Source organism: Dreissena polymorpha, chromosome 9 (genome assembly GCF_020536995.1).
Source record: "Dreissena polymorpha isolate Duluth1 chromosome 9, UMN_Dpol_1.0, whole genome shotgun sequence".
NCBI lineage: Eukaryota > Metazoa > Mollusca > Bivalvia > Myida > Dreissenidae > Dreissena > Dreissena polymorpha.
In genome coordinates, this window is record NC_068363.1 from 49284696 (window position 1) to 49308828 (window position 24133).

Consider the following 24133-nt stretch of genomic DNA (forward strand, 5'->3'; position numbering starts at 1 on the left):
GCTTCACTCCCCTTACTTTATTAATAAAGAACTTAATTATGGGAGAGAGCAAACGAGGAATTATTCGATATTAGGTATACATCAAGGTGCAGCAATGTAATTCTTATTATAACTGAATTTACACGCATTAAACAGGTAAATAATGCATGATCCTAAAAGAATCATTGAAGATGACCTCTACTCAGTGACATAATTATCTGATCGAGGAGGAACACAAAAACATTAATACATGAATTTATCATCTTTGCCTGAAGATAAAAAAAATATAGCCTATGCATTATTAAAGATGACCTCTACTCAGTAACTTCTGAGAAGGTAGCACAATTGAAATGCATAATTTATCATCTTTGTTTATCAGACACTCATTGCTGAGTGTTTAGGGTGAAGTCCAACTACAACTCCAACATTGGATGGCAGACCAGGCATGTCTTGGGGAGATTGGAAAGTGTTGGGATCACAAAAGATCCCAATACCACCAACCAATCTTACTCGCTGGTGATCCTCCGCCTGCCCCTTCTCCATCAACTCATCTACCGGCATGCAAAGGACATGAGCCGCATTTCTCAACCGGTCAATGTGAAACTGTGAATCAAAGGCCATCGGTAGACTATTAGCTGACTGAAGCTGTATGTCAGAAGGACAATGGAAAATTGATATCCAATAGCCTCTGTCTTCTGGCTGAAAGATTGCAGCTAAAATACTAAGGACGCGCCAGAAGGTTTACACGGCAGGGGAGTTGGCAGGGGACAGGACAAATTGTTGAGGGACCGAAACCCGCAAATAGTTGCATATGTCCACCATCGCCTGCCAACAATCTGCATGAGGACATTCGAACACCAGACAAAGGTGCAAGCACTCTTTGTCGATTAACGAGGTCAACCTGCTCTGACAAGATGAAAGGACGGCAGAGCAACCATGTCGCAACCTGAGCAAGTGCCATTTCTCGACCCTTAACGATTGACGCATCAGTACATGGCAAACGGTCATCAAATATTCCTGGGATGTGATGCCTGAAAGCATGTACCCGCGGAAGGTATTGTACCTCAAGAGCACAGCCGGGCACACAACACCCCAGGTTAGTGGGCATTTCTTGTTTGTCCACTTTTTTCGGACTTGACTCACATGGACATCCATGCGAGCATGGATCGGCTAATTTAATGAGTTTAGCCGAAATTGGGGGAAGCTCAGGCAGCTCACTCCCCAAAACGTCTTCCTCAATCATCAATGGAATAGGAATCCCTAATACGGTACTAGTTGAATGAGTGAAGGTGCATGATGACTGCGCAGCCGAGTGCGATAGACAGTCACCACGAAAATGGGATGCATGCATGCCTACTTCAACCAATGACCGTTGTCTTTTCCTATAACGCGTTCAATGTCTAGGGCGTTTAGAAGTGGGCTGCTCCATTTTAGACAGCGCTACTGGACCGGGATAAACCAGGACCTCTTGTTCTTGGCAAGCTTCAGGTTCTTTGGCCCCCTGCTCAATTCCCTGGGCCTCACTATCAGAATTGAGGAGGGCCTCAACCTCTGCCTCTGTCATGTCAATTAAATTTTCAAGCTCCATTCTGATATATACAAAATTATTACCGTGACACCCTTTATGTACATTTATCACATTGTATTAATAATTTGTTAGTTGAAACATAACTTTTTCAGCACATACGGATACCAGTTAATAAAGGCGTTGTAACGGCAAATTGGGCATTTGTATTTGTTGATGTTAAGTGCTTCAGTGGATTTGTATTACGGTATGTCTTTGAACAAGGATTTAGTTGATGAGAATCGTTTGCACGTATACATGTTATAGTTATTTTATGCGAAGCAGAGAACAAATAATCAGAGAAACATTTTGAACGACGATAATTCCATTTTATTACAGTCAATTGTGAATGTACTTACACCGTGGTAAAACTCAATCCTTAAATTCTTTCACTCATATCAATGTTGCTATGGACATAAGTGTTTTCAATGTCAGTGTCATGGTATGATGTTATTATAAACATATAACAAACTTGTCTGCAATAAATATGATCCACAAATGTTTCGGACTATTGTGCCTGCTATACCATGTGGCAGCAATCAAACGGTGTATGTATGCGCTTATTTTTTATGTTATGTACTGTAAGGTAGTATTGTACTTTGGCTTTTAATAAAACTTGGTATATACTTGATGCGATAATAATGATAAAGCAAGAGAAAAAAGAAATTGACGTTTTGGTGAGGAACGATATAAAAAGAGTAAAAGTTAGGACTTTATGATAATGAGAATGATAATTATGATCATGATATTAATGATGACGACAACTACGATGATAATGGTCATGCTCACGGCGATGACTATGACGAAGATACATGCACATGCTGATAACTTTTATAATGACGACGACGACGATAATTATAAGTAGTAGTAGTAGCAGTAGTAGGTCGCAGTGGTGTAGTAGATATGGTGTCCGCCTTGCGATCGAAGGTCATGGGTTCGATCCCCACTGTGGAAGCGTTATTTAAATTTCCCCCATAGACATCAAGTATTGGTTCTAGTCCCATGAAACGGACTCGAGAGCGTTTCAAATAAGCCTTTGCTAAGCAGTAGCAGTAGAAGCAGCAGTAGTTGTAGTAGTAGTAGAATTAGTATCATTTTCATAATTAACATTATTATAATTATTATTATTATTTTATTATTATCATTATTACAGTAGTAGTATAAGTATTATTATTATTATTATTATTATTGTTATTATTTTCATAATAATAATTATTATTATCATTATTATCATCATTATTAGACTATGCCAGTGAGTCATGTGGCCATGTGTACGGTCCCGACTTTCTTACGGTGCTAGAGTTCGACCAGGGAGTGGAGTACATCAAAAACAAGCCTTCCACAGACCAGAATCTGGCGCCGCCCTTGCAGCTTAGGTATGTCCAAACAAAGCAGTGTATCAAGAATAATATTATTTTTTTTAATAGCCCTCAAAAGAACAAGACATGATGTCATTCATACAACACAGGTATGTCAAGTGTGGTGCACATTAATAACAATCTCAAGAACTAGCCCCCCCCCCCCCCCCCCCCCCAATCGACGGCGAACATGGCGCTGCATTGCAACGCTTGTATGTCAGGGGTTGAGTAAACAAAGTAATATCACTCAAAAGAACGGGACCTTATGCCACCGATTGAACTCAGGTACGCCCGGTGTGGAAATTCGTCTGTAGCAGAGGCAAGTAGAAGCCTTAAACATAAGAGGACCAAACGCTGCCTTTCGAACTAAGGTTAGTCATTGAAAGTGGTGCAGTCATTTCTGTCGTCAAATATCGATTTAAGGACTAAAAATGTTGCTGTTGTTGTTTTTTACTAAAAGACAATCTGGTTGGTAGGTCGAGTATTCTGTTTTATAAAAAAAGGTCGGGTAAATTACAGATTTTAACAAATAAAGTCCTTGTCATTTCAGTATCAAGGAAATAATGAAATAACTAATTAGTTATCGACAATTATCCTCAGCCATTATTTCATCAGTAGCTTTAAGCTCACTGAAAATATCGCGCTTATTGTCAGCCTTTATGATCGCTTTTTGAAGTCGTTCAACCCCGTCATTATTCCTCAATACCATGTATTGTTCGTAAACCGTTCGTCGTCCAACATTTTTATCAACTTCATTCTAGAAGCCATATTTATACTACATGAACAGTTGCCTAATCATTTAATGATTTGGAAACTGTGCCATTTAATGTTAAAAAAGGCGTCACTATCATATGTAAAACGAAGTAAAAGTTGTGAACATCCCTGACGAAACATTTTCCAAAAAAAAACCTTAATCAGAATCTTATCATGATACCGTTTGAAAGCGGTTCCGGTCCGTTGGAAAATGTAACCGCAAGAGTTGGGTTAATATTCTTTATACGGCTACATACAGACATTACCACTGTAGTCTAGAAGTAACGTTTTGCCCATATTAACATAAAAAAGAAGTAGCACATGTATGTTCTCCCGCGCGAGTTGCACTAGCTCTCCTGCTCCGTTAAAAAATGGTCAACGGATTGAAAGCTAAGTATTTAACAAGTTACATTTCTTGTTGAAACTGGCAACACATGAGTATTCTTGTAATCAATCGTTCTGCTCGGTTCAAATCAATAACAAAAAGGCTCCTTCAAAGTTTGTTATAATATGTCCCAACAAAGCGTTGAATGGCTCCAGTTAACTGAAGAGCAGGTCCGCCGAAAATCGGACAGATGTCCCTTCATGTAATGGTAAGCTAGATGTCACAACTACGCGTTCAAGAAGGTTTCCGCTAAACAAAATAGTTGCTGCTCTCTTTCAATGTGCCGGTATAGTAATGTCTACATGCGTGTAGGGTCCTACAATACCAATTACTCATCCTCATATGAGTCGTGTTCTGAGAAAACTGGGCATAAGGAATGTGCGTAAAGTGTCGTCCCAGATTAGCCTGTGTAGTCCGCACAGGCTAATCAGGGACGACACTTTCCGCCTAAATTGGATTTTTGCTAAGAAGAGACTTCATTATAACGAAAACTGTCATAAAACGGAAAGTGTCGTCCCTGATTAGCCTGTGTGGACTGCACAGGATAATCTGAGACCACACTTTACCCACAAGCATTATGCCCAGTTTTCTCAGAACGCGACTCATATGTCCGCAGATTGTCAATAGTAGAATCATCAACACGCTGGATTTATCGTGATTATATGGTAAGATGAGGAAAGATTGATCTTCATTCATTAAAGTTTTATGGGTCTAGCAGGGTCGAACAGAACTGGTAAAATCACATCAAGATTAGCATATGATGCATTTAATGTCACAACGTCAAATTTATTACAGACATAATCCCTGGGGCGTTTGCCTCAGAGTCTATTGCCTCTAATGAAATTCAATCAATACAATGCTGCTGCGATGTAGTCAATGCTCTCGACATTTGCTAATTCATCTGATCAAGATGAAAGACGATGATACGGCATTTATGTGGTGGATGAATATGAAATTGAGAAAACAGGCATCGCTTCATAAGCCGTTACGTATTGTCTTAAAGTAGGCAGTCCCTTGCTTTTGATATGCTGTGGTGAAATCTTTGTCCTTTTAAAACCTTTAACAAACAGTATTATATGTATAATATTATATTTACTTAATTAGCCCCAATGATATACAAAAGAAAAAGCGATTTTTTTTTTTATTCAAATAAAATACGTTTTAATTAGATAACTAGTGCTACTATCGTTACACAGAAACAAGGTATGGGAGTGCGTGATTGTCGTGAAAGGGATGCCGTCTACAACCACTAACCGCTCCATCGGCCTTCACTGGCGGGACTTCCACATTTGGGATCGCGACATTGACGTCGCCAGCGAGAGCGTTAACGCTTGCGGCAAAGCATACGTTACCATATACGCCGGTAAGTTTGATGTTAGTGGTCGAAATTTCAATACATCGAAAATAATGAAATGTATCCCCATCATTATATTGGGAGATTTCCGTGTATTACATTAGTAATTCATACAGTGCAGATTCTTATTATAAGTAAAATGACAACAGTTGAATTGCAATGAACTTATGCATTTTTTAAACCTGTCCATGTAAAAATGCACTATTTAAAAACTCATTGGAGACTTAAAGGTGGGGGAAGGGATCACAGTTATCAACCTTATAAAAAAGATATATCCATTGTAATGAACTGACTTATTCAAATGAGAAATTCATTTATAATTTTGTTTGATTTCCTTATCGAGTAACGAGTTCAATCTTGGTATTTATTTTAGGACGGGACATATGCTGAATGATTTATAGTTCCGCCTAAGGAAAATAATTGTTATGGGTTGTCTTTTAACGACTCCTCTTTAACATAGTCGAAAGCTGTTTTGACACACTTTCTTAGTGACATAAAATATTAAATTAGACTCGAACTTAAACATAAATCTGCGTTTAGCTCTGCCCACAAACATTTTTGTTTGTGATTGGGGTAAAACAACGTCGTCTCGGAGTCTCGATTGTCGTCAAGCTCTGTAAGGTATACATATTTTTGTTTCTACAAGAGTACCGTTATAATTTCGCATACGACAAAATCAAATTCGCTTATCTTCGTGCAAAGCTATGTATTCCAAGTAGCTCGATTTTTTGCTTCAAATTGAATACCCGATTGCCGCTGGGTATGCGAACCTGGCCTTAACTCTACTTGTGTTCAAATATCCAATATTCAACTAGTATTCAACCTAAACTCGATATTCACTAAATTGAATACCCAATACAAGTTGGGTATTTTTCATGGTTCAATTTTCTAAACTCCAAAACCCAGTTTTTTATTCTACCTTGGATCCATATTTAATAAAGTCAAAGACCTATAGATATCTATAAGTCTTTGATAAAGTTCACATTACCCAATAGACAATCCCAGAATCGATAAATTGACCGCCGCCATATTGGCTATGACGTGACCCGCTGATCCTGACGGTACTGAAGAATTTGGCAGATTATAGCGTAATCATAGTGTACACCCGCTTTATTTACTTTATTACTTCGCACAGACGGATTGAAAACAATGGAAACATGAAACCAAGTGTCATATGTATCACATCGCAACGTTAATAAATATAAGTTAAATAAGAAATATACACGATAGATTTATAAAATATGTATCTCTGCAACAATATTCAGTGACAACACGTAATGTTTAAAGCCGAGTTTGCTTTTTAAGCATACCTTTCAGTAATGCCTTTGTATAAAATGTTATTATTTCTTTATGGAATAAAATTATTCAATTACAATTATAAAGGTTATAGAAATATCTAAAGTCCGAAGTAAACGTTGTGATTTGAGCGTAAATAGTGCCGGATATATTAATGAGCGTAACTTAGAAAGATTTCAGGACGAGGTAGACAATTTTATTGAAAAGTACAAATCTGCCTTTGTTTAAGCCTGTATTATTTCTTATTAAATGCCGTACTTCTATAGTTCCGGAGGTACTCAATAAGAAACGTTGTAAGATTCAAGACCGAGGCCGACTTTTTTAATTGAATAGTACATAAATTTGTTTGTCTAAACATTTTCCATTTTGTTATTAACATTTCCCGTGTGAGTGTCATTTTAAAGGTAATATAAAAATCTGTAGCCGAAATAAAGTTTGTGATTATAAAATTGGTCCAGAAATATTTATAAGCGAACCTCTGTAAGATTTCAGGTAGAGGCAAACTTTTTTAATTAAAAGTATGTATCTGGTTGATTCTAAAACTAAAGTGCTTTTTAGCAATGTCTCTAATTTAAAAATCGCTCTCAAGCTAATACAAAAATCACTAGCCGGATATAAATTTTGGGATTCTAAATAAACAAGTAGCTATTCATTTGCAAAACTGTGTAAGATGTCAGGACATGGCATACTTAATTTTATTGAAAAGGACATATCAGCATTTGCCTATAACTTTCTTATATCATTATTGAAATAACGTTTAACATGTAATATCAAAGTTTATAGTCTGAAAAAAACAGTTTTGGGCTGTTCTCAATATTTTCTAAACTGATTTCATTATTTATTAAATTTTCTTAATAACATCTAAATTCACGATAAACATGTTCAACATGAAAAATATGGAGCCTTAAATAAACTTGAATAGTTCCACTTGTGTTCTCTAGATTTCCTAAACGTATGTCTTTATTCAATTTTCGTTATAAAGTCTTAATTTACGATTAAAAAATAAAAACACGAAAAAATATAAGTGCTTTTTTTCTTCGTTTATTAAGGATGATTAATTTCAGCAAGATAAAGTTCTTGAAAAAAAAACATCAGCGATAAAGGAGCGAACGAATCCGCGCAATGGGAGGCGATGTCCCAAGTGTGGATTTAAAGCGTTTATGGGTATGCCCGTGACACCACATGTCTGCACATATGTAGAAACCGTAATTAAGATAACATATCACGTGCCACCTTTAAATAACACGTTAAATGACAATCAAGACCTTATTCTCGCCAGGGACCTATACAAATAGGTCCCTGCTCATGCTGAGTTTTATTACTCTTAATTGAATGAAGATGAACCTTATTTCTTCTAATTACGCAATAACTGATATTAAAAAAAAGCACGAACTATTATGTTATTACCAGATCGATAACAGATACTTTTTAAATCTTCAAATATATTCGATAAAATCGTTTCGCCTTCTTGTTTTGTTCAGGGACCTATACAAACATATATGTCCCTGTTGTTTTCTTCAGTACCGTTTTGGAGGCGCGCGCGAGTTTTCAGGGGCGGTAATCCGAGAGTTATCAATTTCCGGGATTGTCTATACTTAGCTGTTTATGCCAACTTTGCTCATATTTGATACAAATTGTATAAACAATACCCAGCAGGGTATTCCTCCTAGACTCGATATTCTCTTAAGTTTGAATACGTAATACGAAGATGAGAGTTGGACCCACATTTGATATTCGCTGAAGTTGGAATTCTTGCGGACTGCACAGGCTTATCTTGGACGACACTTTACGCACATCTACTAAACTCTCTTCACAAAGCACGGCCCTATTTGTTTTGGAAATAATTGATCTGGGACATAGTTCTGAAAACGTTACGTGCTTAAACAAATTCTATCATAATCGTCGCAATATTTTCTCTCGTTTATACAGTATTAAAAATAAATGATACAGTTTTCAATATCATTACACTTACGTAGACCGTGTTTGAATTTTGTATGTTTATCTTTTGGGGTCTATCAATGGTATTTGCACAAAATAGAGATTATGCATCTCGCGTTTTCACGCATTCCTCATCATGCATAGCTGAGTATTATTCAATGATATATTGATATTAGTCACATCTTTACTTAAGACAAATGTATGCATGTCTACTTTAGTCAAAAACATTTATTAATACACGATGTGAATTGTTTAAAACCGCTGTCTTTTGAGCTGTGATAATTGTTTAAGAAGAAAAATGAGACAATTAAAGGTATCAATAATTAAATAAAAGCCAAATAAACGAGCATACTCGACACTTTTGACCTCCTCCTAAGGTTCCTTGGATGATCTGATTACATGTATGCTCAAATATGTCCGATATTCCTCCCATTTAGTTCCATATAAATCATAGGTCTTATTTCCACCTAACACCATTTAAGGCTTTTGAGCCCGGAGATTACTGAATTGTTGGATTTTAACTACATGGTTATTCAATTATTAACATGAATTTGCGCTATATTCACTTCCGACGTATTGAATGCTCCATGCACATTGACAGGTGAAACGTTAATTACTACCGTTTAATACTTGATTGTTTAATGCTCAATATACCGTATGTAAAAATTAATATGAAATGCAAAAATATATATATACATGTATAATAAAACTATACGTTATGTCTTCTTTTATTCATAAGTATCTTGAAAATTGAAACTTGACCAATAGAATTTTTACAATAAATTACAAACATTATAATTAAAATGTACAAATAATGTTTCAAATGTATTAAATGATGGTTAATGACTAATGACAAAGTACATGTAAATAATAGTCAAATACATTAAATTTAGTTTTGATTTGAAATATAAATGTGATCTACACGAAAGAATAAGTCATTCATGAACCAAAATACCTCTCCATAGATATATAAATAATAGGATTTACCTTCCATTGAGAATGCTTGAATGTAAAATTGCTCCTTAAAGGTTTGCTGGTCATCGAATGATTAATATCATCGAAAGCCAAATACCCAGATTTGTATTTTCTCACGACTCCGTTTTCGCCATAGTTTCTTTAATGTCTGTTGAATCTGTTATTTCGCACACCATTTCGCAGGTGCAGACACTTCATCTGCCCGGTCGTGGACCATGTGTGGCAAGGACACGAAGCGGGAGTTCTTTGAGTTCACTGGCGACTTTATCACGTTCAAGTTTTACGCTGACTTCCGGCGTAACGCGTCCTACACTTATCCGCCCACCACCGCTCCCCCGCCCACTCGACCACGCCCACCTCAAGTGAACTGCACAGACCCACGAGATGTCACTGGTATTTATAATAACGTTTGTTCGTCATAATGTGAAAATGTACATATCTGTTAATGTTTTTGTAATCGTTTCATATTATTCAGATTTGTTTTGAATAAAGTTAGCAAAACTGTTGATGCGAGCGACGCTTAGCAGACATTGGCCCTACGCTTGGCGATGTATTTAGATTGTCATGCCGAGCAAAGCAACTTCTCTGTATTTGACACTTACCTGGCACTATAATTATCCACAATATTTTCGTTGAACTTCTATATTTGCTAAGAATATGAACGAAAGGAAAAAAAATACAAAAACAAATTCGAACATACTTCAATCGCGTCATGAAAATAACCATGACGGCACTATATTACGTGTGTGTGCTGTTTTTATACAACGGTATGCTATTTTGTCATCAGCGTGATAGTAGAATAAAAGATTTGTAACAAAAGGTCGTAGACTTGTAACTCGTACATATTATGTGTGTAATCAAAATACATTATATCAAATGACCAGCATGTATCGCTCTTGCAGACAATATGACATCGAACTTTCCTCTGTGCTCCACGACGACCGCTCGACCTTCCACTACGCCCAAGGATTACTACCCGTACCCAGAACTATACTTTCGAGCGGATGTTACGTCATTTGATTACGGTATGGCTATCTTGTATAGCTCGCCAATTCTAACATGGCAACAACCTTTCAGTAAGAATAGATTAAAATACCGTGCCGTGTATATATATGTATTGGTTTTCGTGCCATCATCATCATCATCATCATCATCATCATCATTATCATCATCATCATCATCATCATCATTCTATTGACCGGTCTAGTCATTGGGGGAAGGAATGAGTGACGAAACCAAAGAGATCCTCCACCAGACTGGTATGTTGTGGGCTCCTGGGAGTAGCTCATCCATGCGGAGTGACGTCCACTCTTTTGTAGTCAATCAACTTTTCTTCTGACGGCCTCCTCCCTGGAGCACAGACAGACTGCCTGATCACATGTGTTACCCAAGCAAGCTTTCGCCGTTTTGACGGTTGCCAGAAGGGTTTCGTTCTGGCCACCAAGTGCTTCTGTAGTATTCCGGACGTACTTGTTGGTCTTGTGCTCTATGTAAGGGATGCGGAGTAGTCTGCGGAATCACTTGAGTGCAAATACCTGTATCCTTCGTTCTGTGTAAGCGTGAAGCGTCAACAGCCATATATTAAAAGGGATAATGCAATTTACAGTGCTTGGTGGGGAAGCTGATAGAGCTGATAGTCCACAACCCTCTCAATCTTGTCATCGCTGTGGTCGGCATGGCAATTCTTGTTCGGGCCTCCTCTGTACTGGTACCATCTTTGGACAGGGATGCTCCAAATTATTCTAGGCTGGTCAATTCTTCCAGCTTTTTGCCATTCATGGTGATAGGCACTAATGTTACCCGTGCTATTCACCATGATCTTTGACTTCTGAATGATTACCTCCATCCCGTATGCTTCTGCTATTTCATAGAGTCTGTTGGTGAGGTCACAATGCCATCAGCGAATCTCAAGTTGGAGATCGGTCTGTCATGGTCTGAAGGTGTTGGGATCTTGGAAGGTCTTCAGCATTATCTTCCAATGAAAAGGTTAAACAGAACGTGGAAGATTAGACATCCCTAAAGGAAGTTCATCTAATGCCTTGGATGACTTTCGCCAGCCCTTTCAATGTTGAATCCTCTCAGAATCTTCCATATCCCATCACACCACACGCGGTCCAACGCTTTCTCGATGATTACTGCAGTTGAAGATTTGTTGAGGTTCTTGAGGTTATTGAGGTTCTTGAGGGTGCTGTACGCATTCTTACTGCTTCCTATTGTCATTTGTTCGGTAATGTTGATACATTGCTCTTTAATACACTTCTCCTTTGTCTTTTTTATTTTCTTCCTTGCATACCTGTTCGAGTTCCTGTATTATGTTATAGATTCCAGGCTTGTTTACGTTTTATGACTCAGCGCTCGTTTGTCGTAGAGAAGCATGATCTCGGTCGTCAACCATTACTAGTTCTTCATCGTTTCCTATTAACTTCTAAGGCCGACGAGGACAGATCGTCGTTGGTGTTGTTTGTTATGTTGGCAATGTCATTGTCTAGGACGCTCAGTTCTTGAAATTCTTCAGCTCTGTCTGGCGTTTTAAGTTTCTGCAATCAAATGCAAGGGTGCTAATGAATGGGTGTTTTCTTTAACTTTTACTATTTCGATGGTGTTAAGTACAATGAAAAAGTGTACAAAAATGGGTTTTCGGTTCTCTTTTCAAGCAAATACTATTAATTTGTATCATTTAATTTACTTCAAAGATATTTAACAACATGGCATGAATGACACCCAGCATATTAGCTGATATCAAACAAATATAACGAAGATATCACTTCAAAGTCGGTACGATGCCTTCCCTTCATCAGCAAACACCTTTATAAGTGCCATCATCCAGCCTACATCGGGTCGATGTGGAAATGCTGTTTGGGAACGGACAGACGGAAAAGACCAAATCAATCCCTTACAGTGGGGACATAAAACAAACAGAATGCTATTAAACTTTACGTCATTGCGACTCAATCTGTAAAATACTAAAATTAATTGCTGATAATGCATGTTATATAAATAATTTAATCAGATCAGGTTTAGGGTGTAAAGACTTACAACAAATCGTACTCGATTTATCATTGATTGAATATCCAATATAACATTTTATAATAGTGATGTCATCCAATTTGTTTGTTATAACTTTTACTTCCTATTGTGTGACTTGACTTATTCCCTTGAGCTCCTTGTGGAGCATAAGGCCTCGGCAACAGTTCTCCAGCGTACTCTGTTTTGGGCTGCTTTCTTTAGCTCTCCCCATGACATTTTACTGTTCTTGATTTCTTCCTCACAGGATCGCCTCCATGTGGTCTTAGGGCGTCCGACTCGTCTTTTGCCCTGGGGATTCCACTGTAAGGCCTGCCGGGTGATGTCTTCTGGAGGTTTTCGCAAGGTGTGACCAATCCACCTCCATTTCTGCCTTGCGATCTGTTGTCCGATGGGATCCTGGTTTGCCTGTTTCCATATGTCGGTGTTCTTGACTTCGTCTGTTCATCTGACCTTTAGGATGTTTCGGAGGCACCTGTTAATGAAGACTTGAATCTTGTTGGTCAGAGTGTTGGTGACTCTCCAGGTCTCAGAGCCGTAGAGAAGGACAGACTTGACGTTGCTGTTAAAAAATCCGCAGTTTAGTGTGGATAGAGAGGGATGCTGCTTTCCAGACTGGCCTTAGAGCGTTGAAAGTATATCTGGCTTTTCCGAGTCTAGCCTTGATGTCATTATCAGAACCGCCTGTTGCTGACACAACGCTGCCAAGGTAGGTGAAGGAGTCCACCTCTTTGAGCTCTTTGTCTGCTAGAGTAATAGGCTTCTGTTGTCTCTTGTTTACGGCCATGGTCTCTGTCTTTTCTAGGTTAATTTGCAGTCCGGTTTTTACTGCTTCTCTGGCAAGGTTGTCTGTTTTCTGCTGCATGTGTTGGTACAATTGGGACATCAGGCACAAGTCATCTGCAAAGTCGAGATCTTCCAGGGTCTGTGTCAGGGTCCACTGGATTCCGGTCTTACCTGTTTTGGTTGTCTCCCGCATGACCCAATCCACTACAAGCAGGAAGATCTTCAGTGAAAGCATGCACCCTTGGCGGACTCCTGTAGTTACCTAAAAGTCCTCTGTCAGTTTGCCATTGTGTATGACCTGGCATGTGGCACCCTCGTATAGTTGCTGAATCAGGTTGACAAATGTTGGCGGGATTCCATAGTGATGGAGAATTCTCCAAATGGTCCCTCTGTCAACACTGTCAAACGCTTGGCGGAAGTCAACAAAGTTTAGGTACAGCGTTGACTGCCACTCCAGGGACTGTTCTATGATGACTGAGCAAGGCGATCTAGTCGGTGCATGACTTGTCTTTTCTGAAGCCCGCTTGTTCTGGTCTGAGTCTTTTGTCGACTGTATCTTTAAGTCGCTCCAAGATGATGCGGGTTAGTACCTTGCTCGGCACTGACAATAACATGATGCCTCGCCAGTGTTTGCAGAGTCCGAGGTCTCCTTTCTTTGGAAGTTTCACCAGGTGTCCTTTTTCCAATCTGCTGGAATTCTTCCTTCTGCCCAGATTTTCTGCAGTAGGGGCAGCAGCATGTTTCCGTTGTGGAAGAGTCTGTCTGAGGTGCTTCTGGTGAAATTCAATCTTGTCCAGGTGCTTTGTTGCTTTTCAGCGCCTTCAGGTTTTCTGGATCTCAGCTTTTGTTGGAGGGTTGGTGTTGACTCTGAGTGGATTGTCTGAAGGAGGGATATCTGGTCTCTCTGAGGGTTGAGGTCGATTTAGAAGGTCCTTGAAATGTTTGGCCCATCGATGCCTCTGATTTTCCTACTTAGTGATAGTATGTCCCTCGCTGTCTTTGACTGGCATGTTTTGGTTGGACTTCTTGGTAGAGAGAGTTCTGGTGATCTTGTACAGAGTGCTGAGGTCTCTCTTTCCAGCTGCCTGTTCTGCTTCTGTTGCAAGGGCGTCATAGAAGACTCTCTTGTCTGTGCTGGTACTTTTCTTTATTTCTTTGTTCATGCTAGTATATTCTTCCTGGAGCACTTTCTTTTCATCGTCATTCTTGGTGTTGTTGATTTTCTGTTTGATGTCTCGCCTGTTTTGTATCAGATTTCAGGTGTTTCCGGAGAGCCATTCTTTAAAAGTGTTGGCTCATTTTCCCAGGACTTCTTGGCACGAGTCTTTCCATGTGTCCCTCAGGCAGCTCCAATCTTCGTCCAGTGGCATTTCTTCTGTCACCATACATAAGGCCTCAAATCTGTTCTTAGAGAAACTGAGTAGGTATTCTTGAAGCCTGTTTCTTTGAGTCTTTGGATGTTGAATCTTGCCTGAGGTCTATCGGCTGTGTCTCTGAAGGCCCGTAGCTTGATCTTGATGACTCCCATCACTAGTTGGTGGTCTGAAGCTACGTCTGCTCCTCTTTTGGAGACTGTGTCGTGCAGGCTGCGTCTCCACTTTCTTGATATAGTGATGTAGTCTATCTGGTTTCTTGTCTTGCCATCTGGTGATATCCAGGTTACTTTATGGATGTCTCTGTGTTGGAACGTGCTGGCGCCAATGACCAGGTCATTGAAGGCACAAAAGTCTGTGAACTTTTCGCCATTTTCGTTCATATCTCCGAGGGCCTGGGTACCCATGATTAATTCCTTACCTGTGTTGTCTTTCCCTATCTTGGCGTTCATGACACCCATCAGGAGCTTGATGTCTCTCTTGGGTAGTTCGTCTACTACTGTTTGCAGTGCGCCATAGAATGTTTCCTTTTGTCTCTTCATCTGCATCGTTAGTGGGGGCATAGCACTGGATGATGGTCACCTTCCTCCCTTTAGATTTGAATCTTGCTGTCATGATTCTGGAGGAAACTGGCTGCCACTCCATGAGTGCGTTAAGCGGCTGCAGGGGACATCATGATGGCAACTCCTTCTGTGTGGTTACGGATTCTCTTCGGCGTGTCCCGAGTATAGGATCTTCTCTCCAGTTGCTAAAGTGGTCAGGCCGGATCCATTTCATCTACTTTCACATATTCCTAGTACTTGGATGTTGTAGCGCTTCATCTCATTTGCTACTTGAGCTGCTTTATCCGTTTCATACAAAGTTCTGACATTCAAAGTTCCTACTTTTGTTGTTGCTTTCATCGAAAGAAGATGTATCGGCAGGCTGGCTTCCATAAGGCTTTCACCAACCTGCGTCATAGGTCTCTCTGCAGAGGCATCTTCCTGAATCGTGCGCTGGTTTATAGTTACTGTTGCTTCGGTTTCTCCAGCGGGGTACTTTTTTCCGGGGTGGGGTTGCTAGCTCCACGCCCAACCTTCATCCTTTTGCAAAAGGGTTTAGGACCGTCTATGGCGGAGTTCCTATTGTGTGAGCCACAAGAAATTTCTGATATTAGATATCTGTTCTTGGTTTTTTGTCAGCGTGTTTGTTTCGCTTTGGTGCAGACAGCGCCTTATATGTTATTTTACTACCGAAAAGGTGTTATATCAACGACAAGGAGAAATTTAGTGCAAATAATTTTCAACATAATGCTTATTAATAACTTACAGTGAATTAATTGATTTCATTTATCCATCTTGCCACATAATTTTCATTTAAATATATGAGATTTATTGAAAAACAATCGAGTCTGACTGTTGTGTAGGAGTATTTTATTAGTAAGGTATACATTTATTGTAGGATTTAGGTCACTTTATTATGCTTGAATATTTTGTCATTCGACGAAAAGATGACAATTTCGCTGGATGTAACATATCGTTATATAGGTGTTCGTTTGTCTATTTGTATTGTATGTAAATATGTTAACACTTTTGACTTACTTATAACATGTAAATTGTATCAATAAATATTATATTTGTTGGATGCGATTTCATGGTATGACGTAAATAATAATTTATTTAGAGATGTGTCTTTGTGTATTTAACAAAGGCATGCATATCTTAATATTTGATGTCATGTAATTTATATAAGGTATGACTATTTTTACGATAAGCTGGGTTTTTGTATTATGACTTATGATGTCATTTGGATTATGTCTTACTTTTCTTCATGGAATATGATGTTAAATCGCTCAAGGTATAAATAACAAAATAAGAGGCATTATTGATAATTTATAAATTAATGACATGCCAATTCAAACATTTGTAAGACATATAAAAAGTGTATGACAAATGATTGATTATGGATAATGAAATAATTTAGTTAATTAAGAATATATCAGTTAACGTGTACAATTCTTTTTTAAGTTGTGTTAGTGGTGTCCTAAGGTAAACAGTCTATATAAATACAATACAAATAGAAAGATTCGTTGACATTCTAAAATGTTGAACACAAACCTTCTATTGCAATCCTTTCCGCTTTCAACAGAGTGCACAAAGACAGTACCGGAAGTGGTCCTAAAGTGCAACGACAGCCGACGCTGCCTGGATGTATCGCTGATGTGCGACTTCCTGCTGTCCCAGAACTGCAAGACTGCAGCTTACCCCCAGGACAAGACCGACCAGTCTCGGGACTACCCGTCCTACTGCTTCCGTAAGGTTTTAATGATTTTCGAAAGGAATTTGGGAAGATGAGTAAATGTTTTAAGCCATTTATGCCTAGCGTCTAGAAAAAAGGCATTGGCAAACAGCTTAGACCCAGATGTGACGCCGCATAATGCGGTGTCTCATCAGGATCTGCGCTGTTTGCTTAAATGATAAAGGAATTTCTGTAATAAATATTCTAAATATAGAAAAAAATATACTAGACAACCCTAATTTGGGGAAACAAAATGATCCAATTTAGAAGGATGGGAGAGTCCACTGGGCATAAATGGGTTAAAATAACTAACTTTTTCGCATTCACATGACAAGACCGAGCAGTCCCAAAATTGTATTTCGACGTGTATCCGCAAGGAGTTTTGTTTGTGTACATATGGATTGATGGTCTTTTAGTTAAGATGTATGCATAATTTTCAGATAATTTTTTTTTATACAAGACTGATTATCATTAAATATACTCCCGCAAGGCGCATAGATTGTGTACGTATTGTTGATTTTTTACTTATCTTTATCAAGAAATAAAAGAACTTAGTTTACAGAAGACGGAACAACCATTCCTTCTCCTTCCGTAAGGCGATGTAATTTGTGTACGAAAGTTTGGGGTAAATCGGCGCAGTTAAAGAATGACGAAGGCATTTCTTGTCGAAGTTGCTCCCAGAGCAAGACCAACTAGTTATCCCCCACCATAGGCGGAGGGATACTGTTTTGGCGTTGTCCGTCCGTCTTTCCGTCTTTTCGTCCGTTTTTCCGTCCGTCCGTCCGGAGCTATATCTAAGAAGTGCTTTAGCGGATTTCATTAAAACTTGGTATGAGTATATATATATGGATAAGATGATGATGCACGCCAAATTGCATTGTACACAATCTGTTAATAACGGAGTTATGGCCCTTTTTATCTTGAAAAAATGCTTTTTTGTCAAATATACATGTCACACTATTGTGTCCAGAAGCATATTTGCGGGGGATATCAATTCAACGAATTTGCTTGTTCTATATTGCTCTTCGGTCTGCCTCTGCAAAAGGCTTTTTAATAATGCATACACATAGATTCTATGTCCTTAAATAAAGCTTTTAGGGAAAGAGACATTCGATCTTGGTTTAAATGACAATATCGACTGTTCCACATACTCTCCTTCTATTTGGTTCCGTAATGCGCTCTAGTTGCGTGAATAGAGGTATGGGGTCTATTGGTAAAGTTTAAGGACAATGACAATCGATCTTGGTTCCCAAGCCGAGAAAGACCAGTCCAGTCCCTATAGTCAATTTTTTAACGTACTTAGGTTGTGTATGTAGCGTCCTGGTACTTCAATAAACTCGTCTTCCTAAATCTTTTTTTTATTCCTCCGTAAGGTTGTTTGAAGTTTACATGTGCTTATGACATTTTCACGTATAATATTCCGATAATTATTCTGGTCATAATATTTGCCAAAAAACAACAACCGATTTAATATGTTATATGTCGATAGTCGCTCGTCATAGCTCATGTGCATGTAAAATTAGGTAAGGACACGACTACGACTGAGGGCCCGACGACGACGGAAGCCCCGTCGGCACCTTTCAACTGGAGGCCCATCGTTGCCATTATCGGAGCAGCAGTGGCGTTGCTGCTTTTAGGTACAGAGCCAGTACATCAGTATAACTATCCATAAAAATAAAGTCATTTATTATATATCCAATAAATTCATCCAATCGACATTCTTCATATGTACCATATGACCGTCCAATATATTCCGGTATTGGATCCAAAAAGTCTGTATTTTTTCCATATTGGACAGTTGAGTACAAGTGCACTACGCAATTGTTTTATGACGATAAAAGCCGTTATCGAGAAAAAGTATCCGAATGTACTATAACCGTCAATCGACTCACATGGGCGCTTGTCTTGAAAATAGCATAGATAATCATTTTCAAATCAAAATTAAAATGAAACAAAGAGCCGAAGAAAAGGATATAGAATAAAAAGCTCATTAGACGTTTAAACTGTACAATACGTGATATATTTGGACTCGCACACAGTTTGAAGTCATATTGGACTCGCCTAACGGCTCGTCCAATATGACGTCAAACTATGTGCTCGTCCAAATCTATCTCCGTATTGTACAGTGAAATGTCTAATAACCTATAAATACATCTACGTTGTTTGCCCCTTTTCGTTAATATTTGTCGTTTAAAATACAAAACAAATAAATTTCTGTAAAATAGTGTCCTTAGCATTTTATTAACTGTGTTTGGTTTCTGTAGGAAACGGACAGACTTCAATCCTAATTTCTTAACTTTTTACTGGAATTGAGGTTTAATTAATAGGTTTAACCCATGTATGCCTAGCATCTAGAAAAAAGGCCTTGGCAAACAGCGTAGACCCATCAGGGTCTGCGCTGTTTGCTTAAAGGAATTTCTGTAACAAATATTATAAATATAAACATAAATATACTAGCCATCCCTAATTTTGGAAATAAATTGATCCAATTTAGAAGGATGGGAGAGTTCACTAGGCATAAATGGGTAAATAGGTTTAAACTAACTGCAAGTATTGTTCATGTGTCCAAATATCGAGTAAACAAACGACTTGTTTCTGATGCATTATTCCTAGGCTGGTGTTGCTGGCGTCCCGGTTATCTCCCCTGGCGTCTCTCGCGCCTGCGCAATGTTCCGTTCTTAAACACGCAACGCTTCGTCTGCTGCCGGGGACCAACCGCCTGTTGCCCATGTCTGAAATGTTGCGCGGCCCAGGGAACCGAAGATCCAAGCTACAGTTGGTTCCTCAAAATATTATATTCGAACATATATTTGAAGTTTTAACGTTGTATTACAGTTCGCCATTGTGGCTGCTCATATGAAATTCATGAATTAGTTATTTTTATGTACATGTATATCTCATTGATTTACTCGTTTTTATGCGTTCATGTGTCTGTGCGAGATAAGATCAACTCAATTTGGCTTATAAACAAACCAACAAGTACGTTACTAAAAAAACTAAAAATGATCATGTTTCAATATTATATCTTCTAAAAACATTTTCTTTCCGCATGTAAATACTATTTGTAGACATAATTGGCAGCTGATTATTACGTGTGTTAATTTTGGCATATTTCATGTGTTTTTATTTTAAATTTCGCAAACTAACAAGATCGAGACAAAATGGACGAGAACTAGATATTGCCAACCCGTTAATTCGACAATACTACATATATATATATATATATATTGACCTTTATGGTTACTTTCAAATGTCGCGTTTGCGATTTGATGCTTTAGAAAGGCTGCCACAAGGAAGCGAGCCAACACACCAAAACTACAACTATCAGCGATAATTCATCACAAAAGGCATTTTGGCGTGCAAGTTTCTTGGTATTTTGAAGCCTACTTAATTTTAATTAAAAGACCCACCCACCATATCCCAAACAGTTCCTGCAATTGTCAAACACGTATACAATGTGAATACTATTGTTTAGTTGACAGCTTTGTGTCCACTCGCCCGGGCCGGAAGAGCACGCTGAACATGAACCCCTTCACAAACGGTAGGATGCTAGAGTGGGGCACATTTCGATGTTTTTTAACAGAAGGATTTTTTAACAGTGTGTACGAGTATCTTGCCTTGCGAAGGCCTATTTTGTGTAATAGATTTCGTTTTTAAAATTTTTCATTGTGTACAAGTTGTATGTTGATTACATAGATGAAATATAATATGAGTGTTGTGCATATACTATACATCTACATCCATGCTTCGTAATGGGGTTTATATTACTACGTTTACCCGAGATCGATTACGATGAATTTGAACTATATTATGAAATCTGGCTATTAAGAAGGGAGTTAGCTGAACTTATTTCAATTTACCGTACCTCAAAAACTTGTCATTCAGTTGCTTTGATGTATCTTAACAATTGAGTAATCAAATCATGGTATTATTCTTGTTTAATTCGTTTTAGTTTTAATAAAGACAATATGAGATTATTGTTTATTTAAACGGGTGTGTTTGTGACAAGTACTGTAATAAGTGAAAGGTACGGCTAACCATCAACCGTTAACCCCAATTCTTAAATTGAGTCCGCACAGGCTAATCAGGGACGACACTTTCCTACTAAACTGGGTTGTTGCTGAGAAGAGACTATCTTTTAAAGAAAAACACAATTAAAGCGGAAAGTGTTGTCCCTGATTAGCCATTTGCGGACTACAAAGGCTAATCTGGGTGGGCACTTTATGCACATGCATTAAACCCCCTTTTCACAGAGCAAGGCTAAATTATTGCTTAATAAGTCTTGTCAATGTTGTATGAAGTGCTCAGTATCGCACAGGTAATTGGTCACTTGCCTTTAGTGAAATACGACAGGAGATAAAGTGGAATTCTCTCCTCACAATGTACCAAGGTATTTTCGTGAATTTATGCCATTTTCAAAACCATTGATATTTTCTAATATATTTCGCATGCATACAAAAAGTTAATTATCGAGGATTTCGATGGTGGTATATTGAAGTGGTAAACGGCAACACTTCGATTATCAACACTCTGGCTTATCGATGTTTATTTTAAAATAACAAAAACTATTTTATTTTTTATTTTATTTTATTTTTAAGTGTTCTTGCTCCAAACATTCGTAATTTATTCGATAAGCCGTGAAATAATGCAAATATAAGCAGTCAACATTACAACGTTAGCATAAAGTATGTTCCTTAAGGTACAAAACATCGAGTAGTCCTAATGGCAATACCGTGTTATTGTTGGTGCATACATTGCCACGTACCATTAAAATAAACTATAAATTATGCCTTTAAGCAAATTCATAATTCTAAATTAAATTAATTGAGTCGCGTTCTAAGAAAACTGGGCATAATACATGTGCGTAAAATGTCGTCCCAGATTAGCCTGTGCAGTCCGCACAGGCTAATCAGGGACGACACTTTCTGCTTTTATGGTATTTTTAGTTTCAAGGAAGTCCCTCCTTACCGAAAATCAAGTTTAGGCGGAAAGTGTCGTCCCTCATTAGCCTGTGCGGACTGCACAGGCTAATCTATAATGACACTACGCACATGCATTAAGCCCAGTTTTCTCAGAACAAGGCTCAATTAATGTTTCTTTGTTTTTGTTCCATTTGCAGGATCCAAGGTCGATGCAGTACCGTATAGAAGACTACAAAACCCGGGCGGACCCAGCAGAAAATATTCCGTACGGGGCTCGACCGGCTACGCCGCTTCCTTGTCGCCATCAAGTTACTATGGCAACGATCCGAACAACTTCGCCTCTGATTGGTTGAAATTCATTTCAAGCGACGGCGGCCATCTTCGCGAGCAGCGTTAGCTTCGAAGACCGACAAAGGCTTATTACGTCCTTCTTACAATAATTAGTTTATTTTCGACATTATTATACAGTATGTCGAGAGAGATATTATTTTAATTGAGCTATGGGAACAAGCAACTTTAAACGTTTAGCCTACATGCATTAAACGTTAATGTAATCTTTATTTTTTAATCTAAATATACAGAGTACAAACAAATGTGTAAATTTACTTGTTTCCCACTATTCACAAAATAAAAACAGACACACACCTAACAAAAATTTTCTCTTTTGTTACTTCTTGTGCACGTGGTGAGTTTTTTAACCGCCTTTTGTCCATTGTGCGTCGTCTGTTACTTTTATATATTTTATTCAAACGGCAAGTCCTCCTAAATCGATGGGCACATTTTAACAAAACTACACATAAATGATAAATGGATGACACCCTGGTTAAAGTTTTTTTCAATTTGTTCTGATGTGATGCATGTAAAGATCACTAAATTAATAAACATGAACCGCGCTCTGATGAAAGGGGGTTTAATGCATGTGCGTATTTGAGTGTCTACTCAGATCAGCATGTGCAATCAACACAGGCTAATCAGGGCCGACGCTTTCCGCTTTTATGATATTTTTCGTTTCAAGAAAGTCTCTTCTTAGCAAAAATCAAGTTTAGGCGGAAAGTGTCATCCCTGATTAGCCTGTGCGGGCTGCTTAGGCTAATCTGGGATGACACTTTACGCACATGCATTAAACCCTTTTCACAGAGCACGGCCCATATATTTTTTAACTAAAAGTGGGCTCAAACTGTCCACTTCCCATGGGCCACATGATTATATATATATTTGTTTTATGTGAGATAATTAAATTTAAAAAAGCCAAAAATTTGTAAAATACCTTCACTTGTCAAAATAGGTCATGTTTAACGGCGTGGGGTGAAATATTTAACATTGAAAATATAGCATAATAACTTTTATTAACTATTTGAAAACAAACAGCACTTTTAAATTTGGTATTTGACATCAGGTTATTTTAAATAAATGGATTGTTCAAATCAGGCCCCTAGATTCGAAACTGGACACGACAAATTACACAGCTAACCATGACCATTAAAGGGCAATCTCGGTCCTCTTATTTGTACCGTTAAACCACGGAGTGTATATTGTGTAATCTAGAATCCGTGGTTAAACAAACTATAAAAAAGGCATAGCCTAAGGCCGGGTTTCCATGTCTCCGCGTTCCGTGTCCGTGTATCCGTGTCCGCGAAAAAACGAACTAGTTGAAATCTGTTGGAGCGATTCCATGTATCCGCGTTCCGCGTCCGCACTTTTCGTCCGCGAATAGCGTCCGTGAAAAATCGCTCGGTGAGCGATTTTTCACGGACGCGGACTCAGTACACGGACGGAAGTGAACATGAATGGTCGACTTTCAAGCATAAATATTAGTGGAAAAAATAATATATTTAATAAGGGATCACTCTGAAATATACAACCAACGTATGCAAGTACAAAGACAAAGACATTGCATCAAACAATTCGTACATATATCGTCTGCATATTGTACACTCTATAATCGCTTTTTCAAAAGACACAGTATATATTTCAAACAAGATATAAGGCTATAAGAAGTCGCTATTTATGTTCATTTTTGTCTATGCGGGTTCACATACAAGTTTTAAAGTCTGTAATACGAATAATCAGTAATGTTTATCAATTTTACTATGCTAATTGTCATTAATTCAGCCTGTCCAGAGTGGCTTGTCAGCTAGTTTCGGCTTTC

General features: G+C 38.3%; 1 protein-coding gene across 1 annotated transcript; it reads left to right on the forward strand.

Moving 5' to 3' along the window:
* Positions 1–1964: 1964 nt before the first annotated feature.
* On the forward strand, positions 1965–22654 carry LOC127846494 (uncharacterized). Its single transcript, XM_052377780.1, has 10 exons — positions 1965–2091; positions 2787–2919; positions 5236–5402; positions 9786–9995; positions 10505–10627; positions 16913–17077; positions 18586–18699; positions 19676–19837; positions 20538–20603; positions 22182–22654. The coding sequence occupies exons 1-10, from the start codon at positions 2031–2033 to the stop codon at positions 22379–22381; spliced, it is 1401 nt and encodes a 466-aa protein (XP_052233740.1). The 5' UTR covers positions 1965–2030; the 3' UTR covers positions 22382–22654.
* The last annotated feature ends 1479 nt before the right edge of the window (positions 22655–24133 follow it).

Coding starts and splice junctions, on each gene's coding strand:
- LOC127846494 (XM_052377780.1), top strand. CDS start 2,031: ATGATCCACAAATGTTTCGGACTATTGTGCCTGCTATACCATGTGGCA. Junction 10,628..16,912: donor TGTTACGTCATTTGATTACG/GTATGGCTATCT, acceptor CGCTTTCAACAG/AGTGCACAAAGACAGTACCG. Junction 18,700..19,675: donor AGTGGCGTTGCTGCTTTTAG/GTACAGAGCCAG, acceptor CATTATTCCTAG/GCTGGTGTTGCTGGCGTCCC.